This window comes from Rhinopithecus bieti, unplaced genomic scaffold (genome assembly GCF_001698545.2).
Source record: "Rhinopithecus bieti isolate Rb0 unplaced genomic scaffold, ASM169854v2 scaffold_31548, whole genome shotgun sequence".
Taxonomy (NCBI): Eukaryota; Metazoa; Chordata; class Mammalia; order Primates; family Cercopithecidae; genus Rhinopithecus; species Rhinopithecus bieti.
Window position 1 is genome coordinate 6,037,736 of NW_016814470.1, and position 23,799 is coordinate 6,061,534.

Below are 23,799 nucleotides of genomic sequence, written 5' to 3' on the forward strand. Positions count from 1 at the left end.
TTCTTAACAAAATTAGCAGTACACAAATTGAAGAATTTTCATCTTTGATTACAAAAGTCTGCGCATGTGCTTGTAGTCTGAGATAGTTATAGATTCTTCTGATAAAGTTATTGCTGTCTTTCCACAGTTCCTGTTCATTTGGACGGCTCCCTCCTTTACTATTTAAAGATTTTCTTTTCAAATGTAGTAGTATGATAAAACTATTGCAGCAACTGGTGGATTTTCTGCAAGTTAAATTCTCCAGGTTTTGCTTGCTCATACAGCGAAGGGCCTAAAGACCAAAAGTGTACCCTTAGTTGTGCAGGCAGACTTGGGCCAGATGTCCTGTAGGCTTTAGTGACCCCCAAGAATAGGCAGCTCTGCTCATGAGCCCTCTCATTACACCTTTCATAGTGTCCAGTCCCCGTACATGTTGCAAGCTGCACTGCTGGAGGACCCTCCCACCAAAAAAAGAGTCAGAACCAAGAGTATTCATTGGCACATAAGGCCAACCAATTCTTCCTGATTATTTACCAGGCCGTGCTCTAGATAATACATTCCAATTCCTGCCCCCTTTGGTACTCAATCTGTAAATAATATTGATATAGATAGCTATAAAAGACTAAGCCTGTAATTTGGTAAAACCATTTTTAAATCTATTGATGACAGTGCAATATAATGTTCAAAATATATAGTAACCATTTTGGCTGGGTACAGTGGCTCAGGCCTGTAATCTCAGCACTTTGGGAGGCCGAGGAGGGCGGATTGCCTGAGCTCAGGAGTTCGAGGTCAGCCTGGGCAACAGGGCAAAACCCTATCTCTACAAAAAAAATACAAAAATTAGCTGGGTGTGGTGGTGCACTTCTGTAGTCCCAGCTACTTGGGGGGCTGAGGCGGGAGGATTGCTTGAGCCCAAAAGGTGAGGCTACAGTGAGCCATGTTCATGTCACTGCACTCCAGCCTGGGTGATAGGGCAAGGCCCCATCTCTTTAAAATAAATTAATTAATTAATTTTTTAAAAAAAATTTAAACACATAACAGTTTGAAAAATTTGGAATATATCTCTTTTTTCTGGTACTGTACAGAATCGTAACCCATTAAATTAGGAAGAATTCGGAAATCTGGCTCAAACCTATTACCAGGGCTATCAAGGAAGTGCAGCCTAAGGGAGTTGAAGTCATCCATGTAGCCACTGACTTCCAATTCAGATACCCATGTGGGACAGTTCAGACTTTCCAGGCTGAATGAATGACCTAGAATTTGTCACAAGTAACTACATACAGAATATTCTGCCTATAAAGTGAGAGGACCATCTCAATATTATCTTGATATTTTTAAATGGTACTTTACCTCTAAAACAGCATGATTTTAATATTATAGTAGGTTTGTAAATGTGTGACGAAAAATTTTAATTTCCAGGTATAACCAATTAGTCTTTTAAAAGTTACACAAGTTTTCCATCTCCCCAAAGTAATCATCTCTGTCTCTCCCCCAATGAATTCCTATTCATCCATCAAGACTCAGCTTTCACTTTTTGTACTTGTCCTTTTCTGTAACACTGTGAAGTGATCAGAACTTCCTTTCTAGGCAAAGGGGTATGCCAGAAATTCAGCAAATTGGGAAAAGGATGTCAGATTATTAGAGTTGGTTTTTATCATTAAATGGGTATTTCAGCCTTTTATCATTACACAGCATTTTACGGTCCATCACTCCTTACCCAGTCTGAGGAAGAGCATCAGATCCCAGGCTGTGGATGAGGAGGTGGCATCCCCGAGGCTAACTGGAATGGGCTGTAGACACCAGGTTAGTGTCCAGAATTTTGGTATAGGGACCTCCCTCCCACAGGCATTGCCTTCTCCTCCTGTTCTTAGGCCATGACTATGGAAACCCAGCAATGCAGTAGCATCAGGAATAAGGATAATTAAGAATATAGAATTGGAACATGATTCCATACTCTTCATCAGTCTTCTCGAGAGGATTCTGACCAAATGACCTAAAGATAAGGATGAACCCATCCATGTTGTAAAGTAAAATACCACTGGGATTCAGAGTTTATTGAAATTTAATAAAAATTATTTCCAAAGAATGGGAATCCTGGGGTAGCGAAGCAATTAATTAAGCAGTTCATCTTAAAAGATGGAATATTTGGAACACCTTAGCCATCGTTCAGTGCCAAAATGTTTGGGTTTTTCACATCACATCCGTCCTTTTCATCTTCTCATCTTCAGCGAATCATTCCTCATGTTTGTAATTAAAGCCATATTTACCATCATAATATGCAGTCACCCGAGCTCATTTTGCTCTGAAGTCAGTGATATTAAACTGTTCTGTTTCTAATGTGTCCCTTAACTTGGTTCTAGTAAAAGCAGCAAGCAGTGGTATTTAACATACAAACTCATCAAATTCCACATAAAATGTTTAACCACACTTTTAAAAACTCAAGTGTCCTTTACACTAGCTACCTTGGAAGTAGTACTGCACTTTTTTCACCATGTTGTCATTGTGTTATGCATTCTTGGAATTTCCTGTTTGTAAGTTTGTAACTACCTTAAGATCCATTCATAAACCACAGAAGAAATCAGTCTTGCTTTATAATCCTATCTAGGTTGACATACAAAAATAGCATTGCCCCACTGGATCTCTTACTTTATAAACCAGATGTGGCGCTACTGACTTTGGACTGTTTGGAATGACTTCCCTTCCCACTCCACTCAGCTGTCATTGTTGGGTGAGAACATGCTGGAGGGTGAAACCGGGACAGCTGGCCAAGGGTGGAGCCAGGACATTCCATTAGAATGTCTAATCCCTCAAGGTGACCACTGATGGAGACTACATGAATTTGGATGTTCTAATAAATACATACTTTTAAATGGCCTCTAGAGTAGTTTTACTTCCCTAATCTCCACTCCTTCCAGTTCAAGGGCAAATTACAAATTTTTACTTTTCAGGCAGCTTTTTAAATTTCACTTTTCAGAAATGCAACAATAAGAGTTAAAGGTAGTCCTCCTTTTAAGCTAGAAAATACTGGTATAGGCCAGGCGCGGTGGCTCACACCTGTAATCCCAGCACTTTGGGAAGCCGAGGCAAGAAGATCACGAAGTCAGGCTGAGGCAGGAGAATTGCTTGAACCCGGCAGGTGAAGGTTGCAGTAAGCCGAGATCACACCATTGCATTCCAGCCTGGGCAACAAGAGCGAAACTCTGTCTCAAAAAAAAAGCAAGAAAATACTGGTACATATCCAGATGCAGTGGGCTACAAAACGTGGGATGATCATTGATTCCTGTTATACTTCTTTTTTTTCTGTAGCCTTGGATCCTTAAACTCACCAATAACTGAACCTACAGTGATTACAAACCTGATAGAACCTCACATTTTGAACAGAAAAGGAGGCAACAAAATTGCAGCGTGTGTTTGGGGCAGAGGTCAGGAAGGCTGAGATGTAGACCACAGCTGCATCTTTTGGGCCAGCAGCCCTTCAGGAATGATCAGGGAATGGCGAGCATAGGAGCTTGTCATATAGCTGCTGCACCTATCCCAACCTTTGCCCCCATTTATCTCTCATTTAGAAAACCCTCTGGCTCCAGGGGTCCTTCTATTGCCTCCATGTAATAGATGTCTGCATGAGTCAGGGGTAGAAACTCCACCCCTCCAGAGGTGAGGTTCTTAATCCACAATGAGCTGCACGTGTTTCCAAGGACAAACCTTAGTCTCAGATCACATTCACATCAGAGGTCCTAGGTCACTCAGTTCACTTTCCAGGATCATATACATTCTTTCATTAGTGTCACAAGAGATACAATAACTTCTGCGTGGTCTTCTGATCCATGTCCATTGTGAGCAAGAGTGACTTGACTCAGACAGATACAGGACAGGATATGATTCGATCTTCTAACATCACACTGATTATCAGGAACACAAAGTAAAGGAGGAACATTGTGAAGCCCAGGATCTTGTTCATTCTCCATTTACATGACGCAATTGAAGAGATCACAAACAGAAGCATGAGAAAAAGCAAAACAATTGCACAAAACAAGCCATTGCTGCTGACTGGAACTGGCTGTAATCCATTAATAAGACAGAAAAGCAACCAAGGAACGGGCAAGCTGCAAGATTGAAGAAACAATGTGAATATCCTTAATGTTTATAATAACCCCATACACTTAAATAGTATTTTACAGTTTACAAAGTATGTATTCTGGCCGGGCGCGGTGGCTCAAGCCTGTAATCCCAGCACTTTGGGAGGCCGAGACGGGCGGATCACGAGGTCAGGAGATCGAGACCATCCTGGCTAATACAGTGAAACCCTGTCTCTACTTAAAAAAATACAAAAAAATAGCTGGGCGACGAGGCGGGCGCCTGTAGTCCCAGGTACTCGGGAGGCTGAGGCAGGAGAATGGCGTGAACCCGGGAGGCGGAGCTTGCAGTGAGCTGAGATCTGGCCACTGCACTCCAGTCTGGGTGGCAGACTGCACTCCAGCCTGGGTGGCAAAGCAAGACTCCGTCTCAAAAAAAAAAAAAAAAAAAAAAAAAAAAAAGTATGTATTCTTCCACCAAGAAAAAAATCTATGAAGTGAACAAAAATTATTAGCCCCATTTCACAGACAAGAAAACTAAGTTTCAGGGAAATTAAATTACTTGCCCAAGGATTCGCAGCTAATAACTAGAAGAGCTTAGGTTAAAACTGAAGTATTCTGAGTCTGAGCTTTTTTTTATTTTCTGCATACTTCATGACTTCTATATGACTCAGATTGGTTGATGTGTGCCTTTTTTTTTTTTTTTTAAATGCTGGAATTACAGGCACACATCACCACACCCAGTCCCAGTGTGATATGTACTCTTAAATCTCTACATTTTTATAAGGCCTACATTTCTTTTAATTCTTTAGTGATGAGGGCTGCCTTTTTACCTGCCCCTCACCCCAAATACACATACACAGATTCAAATTTAAGGAAACAAATCTACCACCTAAATTCAGAACATGATTGGGGAAATGAAAATAGCCCCTTTCTGACAAGGTAGGGAGAATGGGGTAAGAGGATGGGTACAGGAGGGTAAGGCATTTGCACGTTATACAAAATGCTGTTTAGAGCCTCTGAGCTAGCAGGAGTTCACATACCAAGGAGCAAGAGTAGTACCAAGAAGTGAAGTTGAGTCATTGCTCCTTCCAGTCCCACCTCCACTGCCTTGAAAGTCAGTGAGCAGAGCATTTGACGGTATTTGGTAATGGAATGAAATGGACTTTGGTTTTCAATTTATCTGTAAATTCCAGTCAGTTACATTTCAGGCAGCATTTTAGTTCTGTTATCCCATCTGGCTATGATGAATGAAGGGAAGATATTTTGTTGCTTTGCAGAAACTAACAATATAAATGCCCTTTTATTCTATGTATAATGAATAAAGCAGAAAACCAGTGAACAGAGCCAATGCAGTGTTTCAGTCATATGTAACACCCCTTAGGAAGTAACATTGCCACTCACCCCACAGTAATATCAAATATATTACTGCCCACAGAGCTTGACACAGCCATGTCTCCCAGGCCTTTTCGAGCGACAATCACACTGGTGATGAGGTCAGGAATTGATGTGCCTGCTGCGAGGATTGTCAGGCCCATAATCTCTTCGGAAATGCCTATTGTTTCACCAACCTGGTAAACAGCAACAGTAATGAGAAACCATGGCAACAACAGGTGAAAAACCTGAGGCACATCCAACCACTATCCACATCCTACTTCGTGCAAACAGAATGCCTTCTAAGGAGCTCAGCTACACCCCCTCAGCCTGAGTGAGGAAGGGTGATAGGTGGACTGACAACTGAGATGGCCACAGAGAGGAAGAGCAAGCAAGACTCCTGCTCCTGGCTGCAGGGACCATGTTGCTCTTCTTTTCACAATTGGACTAAAAGTTACCTACACCAGATCTGCTGCTCGCTGTCATTCCAACTCTTAACACCCCTACCTTCCCACAAGAACTGCCCTTCCAAAGAGTTGTGCATGTCAGCATTTCTATTTCCAGGAATGTGGACACTTGCTGTGTGCCAGGAACTAAGAGGCTGGAGGTGGAAGTACGAGCAGGATGACATAGACCCTAACCTTAGCCTTTTAGAGAGGAAAGCTAGTAAACAATTATTACAGTGCAGTATTCCAGGCAGAACAGAAACACTATGGGTACTCAGAGGAAGACTAATTGAATGCCAGAGAGCAGGCGAAACAGCTGGCTCTCAGAGTGCATAGGATTTCACCAGGTGAGAGGGATGGGTACATGGCGGAGAAAGCAGGAAATAAGGCTAATAAGCCATGGTCAGCTGGAATCAGGCAGGATTCCAATGCCTTCTATGCCATACTACAGGATATGACAGAAAAGCCACACTTGAGAAGCACTGCATTCACTGGAATAAAAAGTCTACCTTTAAGCCTTTACAAGCAACATAGAAACAGCACGAATTCACTTGATCCTCGAGATTCCCTGAGTACCGGAAATTGATCCTGAAGGAAAGTGTCCTTGGGACCTGCTGGTAAAGGATTTCGTTCCTGCTGTTCACTCACCTGGTGAGCCCACCACACCATGAGGTATGAGAACATGGCTATCCACACGATAGATCCCAGGAAGGTGAAAACAAAAAACTTCCTAGACTCCTGTTTGAAAGTTTGAAAAGGATGAGAAGTAAGTTGTAGAGGCGAAACGTCTTTGACCCTTCTGAGCAAGCCCAAGAATCAGTGACAAGGTCTAATGGAAGAGTGACGGAGAGGAACTGGAGACATTTGACCTGAGGGCTCTCTCTCCAGGCTGAGGACCTTGAGATGGATGGAAAAGGATGGGGATGGGGGGTACAACTGTAGAGGAGTCCAGCCAGTAGGGTGGACAGCAGTCACCAGATGGAAGAAAGCTGTTTGCTTGCCCTAGAACCAGGTCAATCTAGGTATCTGGTTTGGCTTTTGCAACCTCCTTGTACCATTCCTTTCTCGTCAGACCTTTCCTTGCAAATAAGCATGTTGGATATAAATACCAGTGATTTCGCTGGGTTTTGGGAATACTCCTGTGAAATATGGAGGAGGTTTAGTGGCATCATTCTCAAATTAAAATCAAGAAACTGAGATAGGAGTCAAAGAGGGACGAGTGTATACTGCTTATACTGGTGGAAATAAAGCACATTTGAGGTCCAGGGTCTCCCAGTCCCAGTGGTATGTCCCCTAAGCACATCGTCCCCCTCCAAGGCTTCAGTCCCTTCCCAGATCTCAATGGTGGAGCCCTGCTAAGCTGGTTGTCTATGGCCTCTTCCTCCTCTTGAGTGTGAGCCCTGCCTAGAGACTCCACAGCCTTGCTGGGGATAAAGAATCTGAGATCCAGATGGGCACACTCACCTGCCTTCGGACATCGGGGACTGTCAGCCACAGTGGGAACACGATGGGCAGGAGAAAGAGGTAAATGGCCTGCTTCTGCCTGGTTTCAGGCCAGTCCAGGGACAGAGGCTCTTCATTTCCCTCCTCTTCCTCTTCCTCTTCTTCCTCTTCCTCCTCCTCTTCCTCCTCCTCCTCTTCCTCCTCCTCCTCTTCCTCCTCCTCCTCTTCCTCCTCTTCATTATCCCCTCCATCACTTCCCCCTCCATCTTCTACACCTTTCTCATCAATTTTGGCTTCACCGTGATTTTCAGCACTGAGTTCCTGGCTTTCAGTTTCACCTTCAATACCTTTCATTTCACCATCTTCTGCGTGGATTTCACCCTCACCTTCACCTTCATTGTCTCCTTTTCCTTCTGCTTCATTTTCTTTTTCGTGTTCTTCTCCTTTTCCTTGTGTTCCAGTTTCACCTTCACCTTCTGGTTGAGTTTCACCTCCACTTTTCTCTTCAGTTTCACCTTCACCAGCAGTTTCGCCCTCTTCGCCTGTCATTTCACCTGTGCTCTCAGCCTCAGCCACATCTTCCTGCAATCCAAAACCAACAGATTAATGTGTGGTAACTGCTCTGATTGTTTTCCTTCTGATACTCCCCCATTTTCTTTGTTGGCGTGCTTCTCAGAATGTATCTGAAAACTTAAGCATGAGGAGAAAACTAGTGCGATAATTCAGCAGAATTCCCATGACCACACTCCTACCTAGTGGCTGTCCAGCTTTTATTTGATCATTTCCAGGGGTGGAAAACTCACCACCTGAAGCAGCTTCTGTCATCTTTGGCACCTCTGATTCCTCTGAAGTCCATATTTATATCAAAGTTCTACCCCCGTGTATAGGTTTACTCTTTGATGCCTCACAAAACATCAATCTTCCATGAGACAGCTCTCTTTCCTGGGTTAAAGATTCCCAGGTCCTTATATCATTTCTACATGCTATGGCCTAGAGCCTCCTCCCTATCCTGGTAAACTCATTTTAATTGGCTTATATCCCAGGAGGAGGGCATCCAAAACTGAACACAGAACATTGCATGGAGTGGAACAGGACTATCACCTCTCTTGTCTTAGATACGATACTTCCATTAATGTTGTTTAATATGGCATGACATCCTTTGGTGGTCACAATGCATTGCTGAGTCTACTAAAACTCCTAAATTGTTTTATTACCTTGTATCTATAAAATAAGGATGATAATGCCTATTTATTGAGGGTTTTTATGTGCCAGGCACCATGGGAAGTAGTTTAATAATAATAGCGAGCACTTACTGTGTTTTATGAATCAATTAATTCATGATATGGATAGAATTATGCTCATCTTACAGATGGAGAAACTAGAGTAAAAGTAACTAAGTAACTCACCTGTGGTCCACGTAGTTTGTAAGTGATGAAGTCGGGATTTGAATACGGATGGTCCACCAAGCTATCCTGCTTTACCAATACCAGGTAAAGGTCCGAATGAGATGTCTGGCTCCCAAATCTGGTAGCCTGAGGAGCTTATTAGAAATTCAGATTTTTAAGCCAGGCACAGTGCCTGTAATCCCAACACTTTCAGAGGCCAATGCAGGGGATCACGAGGTCAGGAGTTTGAGACCAGCCTGGCCAACATGTTAAAACTCTGTCTCTACTAAAAATACAAAAATTAGCTGGGCACAGTGGCAGGCACCTGTAATCCTGGCTACTCAGGAGGCTGAGGCAGAACTACTTGAACCCAGGAGGCAGAAGTTGCAGTGAGCAGAGATTGCACTACTGCACTCCAGCCTGGGTGACAGAGCAAGACTCCATCTCAAAGAAAAAAAGAAATACAGATTTTCTGACCTCACTTGGACCAACTGAATTAGAATCTCTAGGATTGGAAGCCAGGCATCTGTATTTTAATATACTCACAGCTGTTCCTAAAACATCCACCTTTAGACCAGTGTTTGGGAACAACTGACTATCTCCACACACCCTTAAAGCCATTGATAGCTGGGTGTGGTCTCAGACATAGATACCTATGTTTCAACTACTCAGGCAGCTGAGGCAGTAGGATTGCTAGAGCCCAGGAGTTCCAGGCCAGCCTGAGCAATATAGTGAGATCCCATACCCCCGTAAAAAATTTAAGAGCTGGGCCGGGTACGGTGGCTCACGCCTGTAATCTCAGCACTTTGGGTGGCCAAGTTGGGCAGATCATGAGGTCAGGAGTTTGAGAACAGCCTGACCAACATAGTGAAACCTTGTCTCTACTAAAAATACAAAAAAAAAAAAAAAAAAAAAAAAAAAAAAAAAAAATTAGCTGGGGGGGGGGGTACGGGCCTGTAATCCCAGCTACTCAGGAGGCTGAGGCAGGAGAATCACTTGAACCCGGGAGGCAGAGGCAGTGAGCTGAGATCACGCCATTGCACTCCAGCCTGAATGATAGAGTGAGACTCGGTCTCAAAAAAATAATAATAATAAGAGATAAAATTAAAAGCCATTGATTCAGAGTGTCCTCAGATTAGGCACCCAGCTAACCTATAGAAACATGCTGGTCCGGCCAGGCGCGGTGGCTCAAGCCTGTAATCCCAGCACTTTGGGAGGCCGAGACGGGCGGATCACGAGGTCAGGAGATCAAGACCATCCTGGCTAACACGGTGAAACCCCGTCTCTACAAAAAAATAAAAAAAAAAAAAAAAAAAAAAAACTAGCCGGGCGAGGTGGCGGGCACCTGTAGTCCCAGCTACTCGGGAGGCTGAGTCAGGAGAATGGCGTAAACCCGGGAGGCGGAGCTTGCAGTGAGCTGAGATCTGGCCACTGCACTCCAGCCTGGGCCACAGAGCGAGACTCCGTCTCAAAAAAAAAAGAAACATGCTGGTCCATCCCTTGAGCAAGAGCCCTGGGCTGTGTGTTCATGGAGTAAATACGTTGTCTGTAACAAATGTCACGATATTGGCAACCCCCCAAGGATGTTGAGTGATTCTCAATTGTGCTGCACATTAAAATCACCTGGAGGCTTTTTAAATTATTGATGCCCAAGGACCCACCCGAGATATTCTGACTTCATTGGTTGAGGGTGGGGCATGGTCATTTTTTTTTTTAACTTCCCCAAATTATTCTAATATGCAACCAGGATTGAGAACCCCCAATGAAGACATCAGATACTACTGGTGAGGCCTACGGTTTGAACTGAGAATGAGGATTGAGAAGATTTTAGTCTGAAATCATTCCTGCCCTCTCCCTTCTACCCCCATCAGGTAGAGAATGCTTCCCAGAGGAGATGACAAGTCATTTAAACCCATAAATATGGGAGTGTCTGCCTGTTCGGCTCCCTCTTCTCTGAAGACTGTCACTCCTAATAGCCCCAGCTGAACAGGTAGCTGCTTCTTCCGTGTTGGAGTCAAGTCAGCCAGCCACAGCCAGTTGGATGAAAGCTGGATCCTTGCAAGAAGCTGGGTTGAACTGATTCTTTCTCTCTCTCTCTCCCCCTTTTTTTTTTTTTTGAGACAGTCTCCTCTGTCACCCAGGCTGGAGTGCAGTGGTGGGACTTCTGCTCACTGCAACCTCCGCCTCCAGAGTTCAAGTGTTTCTCCTGCCTCAGCCTCCCAAGTAGCTGGGATTACAGGCATGCACCACCACACCCGGCTAATTTTTGTATTTTTAGTAGAGATGGGGTTTCACCATGTTGGCCAGGCTGGTCTTGAACTCCTGACCTCAAGCGATCTGCCTGCCTCGGCCTCCCAAAGTGCAAAGATATAGGTGTGAGCCACCGCGCCTGCCCCTATTCTCTCTCTTTTAAGACTGGAAACCTGTCACTGATTCCCCTGTGGACTGCAGGATTGGGATAGTGGCTTGGAGTTGTGTGTGCTCATAAGGGAACAAATGAAGCCAGCCTGCCAAGAGAGGCCCATGATAGAGCCTGTACCCAGAGAAGGGATGTGAGGGAAAGCAGGACATGGAATGAGAAGCCACCAGGGTAACAGATGGCTTCTCAGGCCTAGTTCCAGCTCTTCACGAGATCAAGCCTCACTTCCTGCCCTGGGATTCCAGGGGATACCTCTGTATCCTCTTAATCCCTTTTACTTGAGCTAGCGGTAATAGGCCTATTCATGTTACCATGAAGCTGTCTTAGACGCTGAGCCCAAAGTTGCTGGTTTAAGGACGAGATATAATCAAGCGCTTTCTGGGTATTGAATGGAGAGAAGAAAAGAGATGGAACTTGCAAATGGGATGTTTTTTACTGTCAGTCACTCAACATATATTGAGCCAGTTGTACACCAGGCATTCTGCTTCCCTCTGTAGAGGAGACAGGGATGACTCAGACTTCAACCTTGCCTTCAGGAACCTCACCACCAAGTAGACTCAGAATCCAAAGAAGACAATTGGTAAAAGCCCTGAGATAGGTGCAGAGCACCAGGGGCATTCAGATTTGGAGTGGATCAAGGCAGCTACATGACAAAGGTGTTTATACTGGCCAGGGGCGGGGCCAGGGAGGGGGGTGGGTGTGCATGGTAAGATGAGCATATATGAAAATGGAGGAGAAAAGGCATTCTAGGGAGAGGAAACCATGTGAGCCAAGGCTGGGAGGTAGAAAAACATGGAGACGGTCGGGCATGGTGGCTCACGCCTGTAATCCCAGCACTTTGGGAGGCTGAGGCAGATGGATCACCTGAGGTCAGGAGATTGAGACCATCCTGGCCAACATGGTGAAACCCCGTCTCTAATAAAAATACAAAAAAAAAGAAAAAAGAAAAACATGGAGACAAGAAATCCAGTTTGGCTGGAACATGGTAGAAGAAGAGACCATGAGGCTGTAAAGACAGGGCAGTGTCAGGACTTGGCTCTGCAGACAAGGCTGAGATGCCTGACCAGGTGCAGTAGGCAATGAAGAGCCTCAGAAGGTTCGAAAGCCTTCACCCAGCAACCCTCCCACCTGCATTTCAAGCTTCCCAGTGCTCTGGAGCTACCTGGTCTCACTGTCACCTAGTTGCTGACAGACCCACTAACAATTATTCCTTATGTTCTTATAGCATGTGACAGTTCACAATACATTGTCAATATATTAGTTCACTCATAAGATGTTCCAGTGAGTTAATTGGCCCCAAGAGATATTTGTATTTTTGAAGTGATCTTCAGAGAAAGAGTAATATTTACCCCCAAAGAGTAATACTTGAAGTGATCTTCAGAGAAAGAGTAATATTAACCTCAAATAGGATTTCAGACCTTCAGGGAGGATGTATTTTTGGTCAGGAGTTCCTTCCCTAGACCTCTCCAGTTTCGTCTGTGCAAAGGCTGGGTGCCTACCTGACCGCCTGGATTCTCCTTCTGATCTCCCTTGATGTCTGGAGCAGGGGCTGGTGTGACCGTGACCGCAGGGAGCTTGGCTGGCTCCTCCTCTTTAAAGGATAAACATGGGTTACATCAGAAGAGTGGACAAGGTTCTGAGGGAAGCTGGCATAAGTGGCTACAGGGCTATTGGACTACAAGGTTTCTGAAGGTTTATTTGGGGCAATTTCTTGTTGGTAGGAAAAGTAAGATGATGTGAATTGTTATCACCCTGACCTATCTGTAGATGAGAAGACAGTTGGCAAGTGACCATCCGTGCTCCCCTATAATTCATAGACATTTCCATCCTGGCCATTGTGGCCAAGGACGCTACCAACAGCTGGACAGCCAGAACAGAGAGAAGGCAAAGCTCCTAGCACTCAGAGAATGACCCTTTGGGAGGGATCCTGCTGATTCCAAAGGCAGCAGCTTTTGAAGGCTTGGAACAGGACTGACGGGAAGGGAAACTTGGAACAGGTTCTCTCACTTCTTGGCTGTGTGGCTTTGGGAAGTCATTTGACCTCTCTGAGCCTCTTGTTTATAGGATGGGAAGAATGACTGCTGTTCCACCTCCCTCCAGGGTTTGCTGAGTGGATCAGGCAGTCCTGGTGTGCCGTGCAGAGCCTACATGGCAGTGGCTGTCCCACTTTCTCAGTCCTAGCTGCCACACAGATACCGGATTTCTGTGACACCAGACCCCTGGTAGCCTTCCCTCACTGGGGTTGCTGATTTCAGACCAATAACGAGCAACATTGTCCTTGTACAGAAGAGACAGGAAGAAGAAATAAAGTCCCATAGTCTCATTTGGGATGAGATGCAGCAAAAAGAAGTGGAAGTTCAACAACCCCCTAGCCTTCCCTTGCCTACCCTAGCTGTGGAAAATGGAGAGGAAGCCATATGGGGCCACTCTCAGACCAGCAGCCACGTCAGAAAGACAGTACCTGGGAAGGAGGAGTCTGGAGTGGAGCGGTGATCAGGGCAACACCCGACCATCACCCTAACTGACTGGCTGTCAGAGGCCAAAGATGTGACTCAGCCCCTGGCCTGGCTGGCTGCCACCTCCAGGCCAAGCTCACTACTGACAGCAGGGAAAGGGGGGCAGGAGAAAACCCACTGCTCTGGCCATCCTCTCACCTTCTGGTTTACTTTCTGATTTGGCCAGGGGTTGGGCTCTGGCCTCTTGATTCAAGCTCTCCTCCTCCTTCTCCTTGGCAAGGCGAACTGCAAATGAGACAGGACATACATCTTACCTGGAATCGTAGGATAGTCCCTGCCATGCCCTTTCAGTTAGGACAGTCAGCTGAGCAGCCAGAGGGCAGCTGCAGAGCATGGGAAAAGGCTGCCATGGGCGTTGTGACATCTGGATTCTGATCCTGCGAGGCCTAGTTGTGGTGCCTAATTCCCAAAGTTCTGTTTACATTCTCTGCATCGTCACTGACTGGCTGTGACCTAGGGTAAGTCACTTCCCTTCTCAAGGCCTATTTCCTCTCTGGTAAAATGACATGGTTGGACTCAGGGCCAAGAACTAGGATTTATTTCCTTTACAAGCTCAAGTGATGGCCTGCTTGGGTACTGAATTGAGGAGAACTCTGACCCAAACTTTGTACGAAAGTAGCATGATTGATTGGTAATGTCTGTGATGGACATGGAATGGAGAAATAATTGCAGGGAGATGTTTTTGCCATCCTTGAACAATATTATCTTTGTAGCTTACTTTCTATGACTCTACTAGAAGCTTTGTTATAGCTCCAGGGGGATGACTGATAGCCATGTTCATAAGCCTTCACTCTCCAGTGGAAAAGGGGAAATCGTTCACCAACAAGCTCTCGGATACACCCTTTTTGACCCGAGGCACAAGAAGAGCCCGAGAAGGGCCTCCTTCACATCCCTATGCACATGCTTTGCTGGAGGCCCACAGGGCAGCATGCACAGAATTGTGCTGCCCTGATTTCCAGGCGAGAAACACGGGACAGCAACTCCCTTTCACCAGGACTATGTGCCAGGAAACATGCAAAGTGCTTTACGTGTACAATTTCAAGGTGAGAAGGGAAGAAGGAACAAGGCTGAGACGAAGGAGCCCACAGCTGTGTGGCCTGGGAGGGTGAGGGCAGTGGTGCAAGTGAAGAACAAAGTGGTGTCATGGGGGGATCTATGGGCTCTATTCTGAATTTAGGCTGGCTATGCCCCAACAGCACTGCGTGACTTTGGGAAGCCTGCGTGCCGTCACTAAGCCTCAGTATCCTCTCTAAAAAGGCAATACCGTCATATCCTCAGGGGACTGATGTGATGAGGGTCCATGAGACAAAATAAATAAAAACACTTTTACTGCTGCAAATGTGGCCTCACTCATATTGTTACTTTAGCATGGATTCTGAAGCCTGATGACCTGCCACTTGCACTATAGCTGTGGACCTAACTGGGTGATTCCTTAAGCTCTCTGTACTTCAGATTCTTCATCTGTAAATTCTTCCAGAGTTGGTGACAGAGTAAATGAATGTGTATAAGAATATGGTCAAAACAGTGTCTGGCACCTAGAAAGCACTATATAACTTTTAGCTGTAACAACAACAACCACGATGAAAACAAATTGACAAGAGTAGTTGACAGCGGCTGTCCCACCTGGGAAGCAACCCCACAGTGATGATGCCCAGCCTTCCAGAGGGTCCGAGATAGAAGGAACCCCAGACATCATCTGGTCCGTAATACAGATGGACCGAGAGGAAACGGAGAAGCTGGAAAGTGCAATCTGGGAAACTGGGTGGATCAAAGCCTCTGCCTGGCTCCAGGACAGGTAGGAAACAGATAAATGAGTCTGGAATTTCCTCCTCTCTTCCTGTCTCCTAAACTCTCAGAGTAAGTTCAGCTGCAGCTGGCTCTGCAATAAGCTCCATGGTAGAGCCACCACTATGACACGTGTGGTCCCTCGAAGTGGCCTGGTGGGCCTGGGTCCTCATCAGAACTGAGAGGTCGGGGGCCAACACACCTTCGTCCTGACAACCCTAGCACCCCCTTGGCACTAATCAAACCCTGAAGTCTTCTGTTGAGCAATGTGTAGCTGCTGTCACAGGAGGGCTCCCTTGGTTCTGGTGTTGGCACTGAGAATATCTGCTGACTGTTGCTGGAAGGGCTCGCCATAAACACAAGCTTCCCCCTTTCCTTCTCATTGTCATCACAGCCCAGCCTCTCAGTTCCCATGTTACTGAGGAAAGCAGATCAGCTGCAGGGTCTCCCCCACCCTGTCTCACACACATCCAAGTGAAATCACCAGAAGAGGCATGGGACCCTGGAGAGGAGAAGCCCCTTCACAGGGAAGGTGAGAGTTCAGACCCCAGGAAATGTCTTTTCCACAGATCAGCTCTGTGGAAAGAGCTGGAACACCTGGAAAGAGTGGAAACATCTACATGGCCATCTGGAAACAGCATACGAAAACACAAATGTGCATCTAGAGAGCCTGGGGAACAAAGGCCCCCATCACAGCCCTGCATTGTCCCCGCCCCTCCCGCATGTCGTCTCAGGGTGTAGAATCAGGCTGGGCTCTTGAGCATGACTGAATCCCAGAGGACATCTGCAGTCATGCACTGTGAGAGCCATTCCATGCCCCATAGACACCCGGAGACAATGTAGCAACATGCTTGCCCTCCCTGGGATGATCGCTGCTGGCTCCTGGGCGCTTGTTTCCTCACATGCCTCTCCCCTCTCAGCGTGGCCAGATCATCGCCTTAGCATCAGTCTCCTCTGACCTCAGCCTGGCCTGAACATCATGTAATCCTGTTAAGACAAGTAGGCCAGCTGGAGGCTGTTGGTCATGGAGGTGCCCAGCTGGGGGCCCTCCAGTCCCATCCAAGAGAAGGTCTTTACATCAGGACTTTGCTAGAGTCAGTGATTCTCTGGGAATAGCCACTGATGACCCTAAGATACAGCTTTCCTCATGGGGCCCTGGCCAGAGCACCCCCAGCATTCATCACCAGAAGCTGTCAAGGGCTGCAGCTTCCATTCTGCAAACCCAAGGTACTATTTTTCTAGAGCTGACATTTGGGGGTGGCCTCTCTCACAATGTCTTCTGAGGTTTACCTTGAGGAATTGCTTTTTATTTTTTCTTTTCTCTCTCTCTTTTTTTCTAACAGCTCCATTAGCAGCTTAATTTTTTTCTCCCTCTCTCTCTCGCTCTGTTCTTACCTTGAGGAATTCCTAAGGAAGGTTTCATCACTTGTCTTTGATGCAGCTTTTCACAGTATGGTTTATTTATTTATTTAGAGATGGAGTCTCACTCTGTTGCCCAGGCTAGAGTACAGTGGCACGATCTCAGCTCACTGCAACCTCCACCTCCCGGGTTCAAGTGATTCTCCTGCCTCAGCCTCCCAAGTAGCTGGAACTACAGGTGTGCACCACCATGCCCAGCTAATCTTTGTGTTTTTAGTAGAGACAGGGTTTTACCATGTTGCCCAGGATGGTCTCGATTTCTTGACCTCGTGATCTGCCCATCTTGGCCTCCCAAAGTGCTGGGATTACAGGTGTGAGCCACCGTGCCCAGCCTTTTTAAAAATTGTTCGTTTGCTTGTTTGTTTGTTTGTTTGTTTGAGATGGAGTCTCACTCTGTAGCCTAGGCTGGAGTGCAGCGGCTCAATCTCGGCTCACTACAACTTCCACCTCCCGAGTTCAAGCGATTCTCCTATCTCAGCCTCCCAAGTAGCTGGGATTACAGGCGCCTGCCACCAAGCCTGGCTAATTTTTTTTTGTATTTTATTAGAGACGAGGTTTCACCGTGTTGCCCAGGCTGGTCTCGAACTCCTGAGCTCAGGCAATCCACCTGCCTTGGTCTCCAAAAATGCTAGGATTACAGGCGTGTGCCACTGCGCCTGGCTGGTATTTTTTTTTTATTTAAACAACTGACAACCCAATATTATCTCTGAAAAGGACTTCAGAGCCTAAAGAAAATTCTGAGCCCCCAAAATTTGTCCTTGAGCCAGAAAGATCAGTCAGAGTGCTCCCTGGGACTCAATGGATCATTCTGTGGTGTCATATTCAGCTCAGCCCTCAGCCCTCCTGCCCAACTGCAGTCCAAGCCCTTGGCTTTTGCCCAAAGGCTAGCCTTTCCTTGATGGGCCTCCGGGCTGGATTCCGGTTCTGCACCAGAGCCCCAGAGATGGGGGAGCTCAAGGAGAGCAGGAGGGTAGCTGAGGAGTGCCCTTTAGGGGTCTGAGATGCAGGTTGGGGGCAGCTCTTGGGGGAAGAGAAGCAAAAGGCAGGATTTGGTAAGGTGGACAGTGAGAATCTCAGTCACTGCCACCATTTGTCAAATTGGACAACAGCCCCCACTGTACTTTGGATCCTGCTCTTACCTTCATCACCCTTAAAAGGGTGTTGGCAGCTTCCAGGGTGTCCTTTGGGATTCCTGACTTGGGGAGGAGGTGGCAGGTTTCCTAGGACTCCAGAGTTGAATATAAAGCAAAAGGAAGTGCCACTAAGAACTTCTGGGCTTTGGGACCCTACAAGAGGTGTCCCCAGAAGCAGCTCAGGCCAGTCAGCCTGGGCCAAGCTGCCTGGCTAGACACTCTCCGTGGAACACTGGGACTGACTCTTGGGCAGTGGGCTTTGCAGGGCAGCCCCAACCCAAACCTGTGCAGAGCACACAGTACTCATAGCCTAACTGCAGGTTAACGCCTGCATTTTACAGGGAGGGACACAGGCAGGGAAGTGGGATGTGGATACCTAAGGACCTTAGCCTCTGTGTTCCTTGTTGCCCTCTCTTGGTGAGTCCCCTGTCTTGGTCTCTACCCTCTTTCCCAGACTGTCTGACTTTTACTACTTTCCTCTGCTTATTCTCTCTTCCCACCCCCTCCTCACTGCCTCTCGGATTTTCAGGTCCCAGTTCTTCTCCAGCTGCAGGAGGGAAGGAGTGGATGGGGCAGACCACACAGGTCTGGAGAGGCCTTGCTTACCTTCCCTCAGGGGGTCCAGGCTGTGGAGCATAAGCTGGTAGATGGTGCTGCGGATGGTGCTGTTGTGCAGAGAGGTCGAGCTGCTCCCTCGGGTCAGCAAGGACGGGAGCTGAGCAAGAGGAGAGCCGCACAGGCCTCAGTGGGCCCCTGTCCAAGCCAGGGGAGGAACCACACGAGGGCATCACTAACCTTGCCTCTTTCCCATAAAAATCAGGGAGAAAGCACAGATGCCTTATCCTGACCTCCCCTCTTCCTCTACCTCCAACCAGCAGAGTTACACTACTTTCTTTCTCAGCCTCCCCTCAGCTCTTCCAGGACTATTTTGTTCTATGTACTGAATAATTTCCCAAGGTCTCCACAGGGAGCAACCTGGTGTATTAGGGATATCATGTTACCAAGGGTTTGCACATCCCTGCAAGTACACCCTCAGAAACACTCCCTCACCCACACACCACACAGACAGACCCACTGCACATGGCTACGGCCCTTTACAGTCCACATTATCACGTTTTATCATTGCCCCACTCCCAGAGATGAGCAAAGCTGTGATCCCCATCTATGGAAAGGGAAAGGAAAACTCAAAGAAGCTAGGTGCCTAAGCCAAGGTCATGCGGGAAGTAAATGAAAGAGTCAGACTGGTACCCAGGTCTTCTGTGGTCTTCTGATTCCCAGTTCAGTTTGTTTGTTTTTTTTCTGCCCACGTGCTCAGAGACCCTCAAAGGTACACACATACACACACATTGATACTGTACAGACACAGATGTGACACTTATTCATAGTGACACTTATAGAAATATCATCTGATTTACAATGGAACATCCAAAGACAATGCTTCCACACTTGCTGAGTCCTCCCTCCCTCTTCCTCTTCTTTCTCCCTCCTTTCTTCCCCCTCATCCCTCTGATCTGAACTCTCCTGCCATCTAGTGACTGTGGTGCCACAGTACTTCACCACAAGTTTAGAGACTTTCTTTGGATGGGGGAGGTTCTTTAGGTTCAGGTTTGGAACTCCTTTCAAAGTTCCCCATAATTCTTTGCAGATACTTCATAGGCTATAAACAGCGAAGGCACAGTTTTTCAGAAACCTCAGACTCCTGCCCTCTCCAGTTCCCCTGCTATCTTTCTCTTAGTTCTGGGGCATTCCAAAGCCATAGGTAATCTGGCTTTTATATCAATCATACAATGTTGGGCTGTACACTTGGACCTGAATTCATCTAGTACAAACAGTCATTTTACAGATGCAGAATCTGAAGCCCAAGGTCACACAGCAAGCTAATGGCAGAGAGGACTGCAACATTTCAGACTTAGCTCCCAAACTAGCACCTCCTCAAAGGCCATCTAGAGGTGAGACTTCTCAGAAAAGGAGCCCTCTCCTCCCTTGCCTCACCCTGGCAGCGCTCACAGGAGCTTCCTAGACCTGAGCACAGCCAGGGTCCCCAGCTCAGGGCCCCAATACCCTGGGTCTGTGACCATCCACTGAGACCCTGCAGTGTCCCCACTGTGCAGACTCCATACAGCACCCACCTTCAGCTTCTTGTTATCCTGTAGCTCATCCACCGCAATGGCCCCATCGCCTGGCTGCAAACAGGGAGAGGAGTCACAAGATGTTGTGGCGAGACCCTCACTTTCTCCCTACATCCCTCTCTCCATGGAAGTCCTCAGGTTGAAATACAGAAATGCACTCAGAGATAACCTGGTCTCAGAAAATGTTTCAACATATTCCATTCCTCCAGTCTGACCTTCTATAATCTGGCTTCACCCTGCAATGCAGAACCCCCAGTCGAATGTGTCCACTCACCATAGTCCAGTGGCACCAACTGTCTTTGGGTTTCTGATATGTGCCATCCTCTTCACCCACCTCAAAACCCTCATCACAGGGCCCCTCGCCCCTCGTCCATAATGCTCTTTCCCTCCTCAGGCTTCTGGTCTCCACTTAAGTGTCACCTTCTTCTGGGAAGCCATGTATAATTATTTTATAGACCCCTGTTCTTTTCCTTCACAGCACTTGCCCCAATTTATTTGGGGAAATAAGTCGACTGCCCCACTAGCATCTTGAAGGTAGACTATTTTATTCACCACTGTGTGGCCAGCATGAGAACACTGCCCAACACTTAGCAAGAGCTCAATAAATATTTATTAAATGAATGAATAAATGAAAATCTAAATACACTTAATCTAACTCTTGTTCCCTTGTTCATGCCTTTTCCTCCTGCCTAAAATGCCTTCTCCATTCCTTTCTTTCTACTCAAATCTTATCCATTTTTTATAAAATTCAGGGTGATTCCTGTATGAAGCTTTCCCAAATGCCCCTTCCATGCCCCTCCCACCCTCCCTTCAGCTTACTACAATACCTCTCTCCTGGAAAGCTGTATAACAGTGAGCACATTCTGTGATACTAAAATCAGCTGTGTGCTCAGGTAAGTGCTAGTGTTTTGGGAAAGCTATGGGGCAGCCAGCTGGAAAGTGGGACAGCCCTAGACAATCTAAGATGAAGAAGCGTTAAGCCTGTATATTTACTGTCTGAACCACTGGCTTGCCATTTTACACTCACAGCCTTGTAATACCATTTGAACTTTTTTCAAAAAAAGTGCTATTTAACTTTTCACTACATGAATTGTCTACCAGCTACATGTAGACTCTACCTTTTTTTTTTTTTTTTTTTTTTTNGTTTCCCTTCCTTGTGGCACAGTGTCTTACTGAGCACAGGAGGTACTCAGTAAAGGTGAGCTGAATGAGTAGACACTCCCAAGTGACCTTTAGTGCTTTTGTTTTATTATTATTATTATTATTATTATTATTATTATTATTATTATTTTGAGACGGAGTCTCTATCACCCAGGCTGGAGTGCAGTGGTGCAATATCACCTCACTGCAACCTCCCCTCCTAAGTTCAAGCGATTCTCCTGCCTCAGCCTCCCAAGTAGCTGGGATTACAGATGTTTGCCACCATATCCAGCTAAATTTTGTATTTTTAGTAGAGATGGGGTTTCACCATGTTGGCCAGGCTGGTCTTGAACTCCTGACCTCAGTTGATCCACCCGCCTTGGCCTCCCAAAGTGCTGGGATTACAAGCATGAGCCACTGTGCTCAGTCTTATTATTTTTTTACAGAGTTTTGCTCTGTTGCCCAGGCTGGAGTGGAGTAGCACGATCATGGCTCATTGTGGCCTTGACATCTTGGGCTCAAGCCATCTTCCCACCTCAGCCTCTCAAGTAGCTGGGACTACAGGCATGTACTATGACACCCGGCTCGTTTTTGTATTTTTTGTAGAGATGGGGTTTCACCATGTTGCCCAAGCTGGTCTTAAACTGTGCTCAAGTGACTCACCCACGTCTGCCTTCCAAAATGCTGGTATTACAGGTGTGAGTGACTGGCTACTTTTTTTGTTTTTTGTAGAGACTGGGTCTCTCTGTGCTGTCCAAGCTGGTCTCGAACTCCTGGGGTCAAGCAGTCCTCCTGCTTCACCCCCACAAAGTGATGGGATCACAGGTGTGAGCCAGCACATCCAGCCTTTAGTGTTATCTTTAAGCAGCAGGATCACAAACGGCTGCCCTCAGCAATCGTCTTTACCTTCTCATTGCTTCCCTCACCCCACCAACCTCCATGGCTAAACCAGAACTGAACTTGCTACACTCCCTTCTTTGTTCAGCTCAGAAAATACAGAAAATAGTGCTTGATCTAAGGCCACTCACCTATCCCTCCAACTTATTCATTCATTCAGTTCTTATTTACTGAGAACCTGCTATACTATTTATATGGTGCTATTCTGGTGGCTTTAGGGATACAAAGATGCTTAGGACATGGATTCTGTGTCCAGAAAGAAATTGAGGCCAGCGATAACACAGATGCATGACAAAGAAGAATGTGGTTCCTGAAATAAAAGGCATAGATAGGTGCTATGCTAGGATGGGTAAGGAAGCTTTCTGAAGTAGGTAGAATTTGAGTAAGCTTTGAAGGATTGGGGGAGGTTTGAATGCTTGGATACACATTGCTAAATGAATGAATGAACATAAAAATGAATGAAACAGAGTATAAACAACAAATCTGCATATGAAGGGGGCACTGCGCATTTTAAGAAATCCCCTCAACTCTTTCATGACACGCCTATAAGTTTACTGGGATATAAGAGGTTACAGCACCGACCCCATTGGCCCAGCCATCTCACTATTTCTCATATCTAACCCTCACCCAAAAAGTTCTCTTTTTTTTTTTTTTTTTTTTTTGAGACAGAGTCTCACTTTGTCACCAGGCTGGAGTGCAGTGGCACAATCTCGGCTCACTGCAACCTCCGCCTCCCGGGTTCAAGTGATTCTCCTGCCTCAGCCTCCCGAGTAGCTGGGACTACAGGCACCTGCCACCAGGCCGAGCTAATTTTTGTATTTTTAGTAGAGACCGGGTTTCACCATATTGGTCAGGATGGTCTCAATCTCCTGACCTAGTGATCCACCTGCCTCGGCCTCCCAAAGTGCTGGGATTACAGGCATGAGCCACTGCGCCTGGCCAAGAGTTCTCTGTAGAGGCAAAGAAAGAACTGTGAGGGTCCCGTCTACACTCGGGGGTGGAAGGTTCTGTACACCGAGGGGTAGGAGAGACTGATCTTTGCCCCATGGTGCACACCCCTAATGGTTTCTCTGCCATTCAGATTTATTCAAGCCAAAATACCTTTCTAAGGATTCATCGTTCATGGCTAATTTCAGAATGCACTTCTAACTTTCTGAAGTCTTTCACATCCATTTTCTTATTTAATATGACTAACTCTGTAAAATAGACAACACTCATATTATTGTAGCTATTTTGCTAGATGAGAAAACTGAGATGCAGAATGATTCCATCACTTACCCACACTCACAAAGATGGTGACAGAATCCTGTCTTCTCTTTTTTTCTTTTTGTTTAGAACCCTGATCTTATCTCCCTTCAGTTTTTTCTTTTTTTCTTTAGTGCTTTTGATTTGGTTTTACTAAATCCCATTTATTTTCTCAAGCATGAATAAGGAAATGAGGTCAAATCTATATTCCCTCGTGGCTCTATTTCATATTTCGACATTTCAGGCAAATGGACATGAATGTTCGTCAACATTTGGGTGTGGCAAAATGTTGAAAAGGGGATGTTCAGAAAGCACCTACTTGCCAGTGCTGTTACTCATGAGTTCATGTATGTAACAGTAACAGCACTGGCAAGTAGGTGCTTTCTTTTTTTTTTTTTTTTTTTTTTTTTTTTTTT

The 23,799-nt window shown here is 46.2% G+C and overlaps 1 protein-coding gene across 3 annotated transcripts in view; it reads right to left on the bottom strand.

Moving 5' to 3' along the window:
- Nucleotides 1-1,609: 1,609 nt before the first annotated feature.
- Nucleotides 1,610-23,799, bottom strand: part of SLC24A1 (solute carrier family 24 member 1) — a 48,049-nt gene continuing 25,859 nt past the window's right edge. For 2 of the 3 annotated variants that reach the window (XM_017851088.1, XM_017851089.1), the window contains 8 exons: nt 20,102-20,155; nt 18,579-18,687; nt 13,774-13,860; nt 12,619-12,710; nt 7,337-7,897; nt 6,521-6,610; nt 5,457-5,623; nt 1,610-4,082 (listed from right to left, as the gene is read on the bottom strand). In XM_017851088.1, the coding sequence (XP_017706577.1) occupies nt 3,833-4,082; nt 5,457-5,623; nt 6,521-6,610; nt 7,337-7,897; nt 12,619-12,710; nt 13,774-13,860; nt 18,579-18,687; nt 20,102-20,155 (1,410 nt within the window). In that variant the 3' untranslated portion in view covers nt 1,610-3,832. The remainder of the gene's footprint in view (nt 4,083-5,456; nt 5,624-6,520; nt 6,611-7,336; nt 7,898-12,618; nt 12,711-13,773; nt 13,861-18,578; nt 18,688-20,101; nt 20,156-23,799) is intronic. The other variant, XM_017851091.1, reaches the window with a different exon arrangement.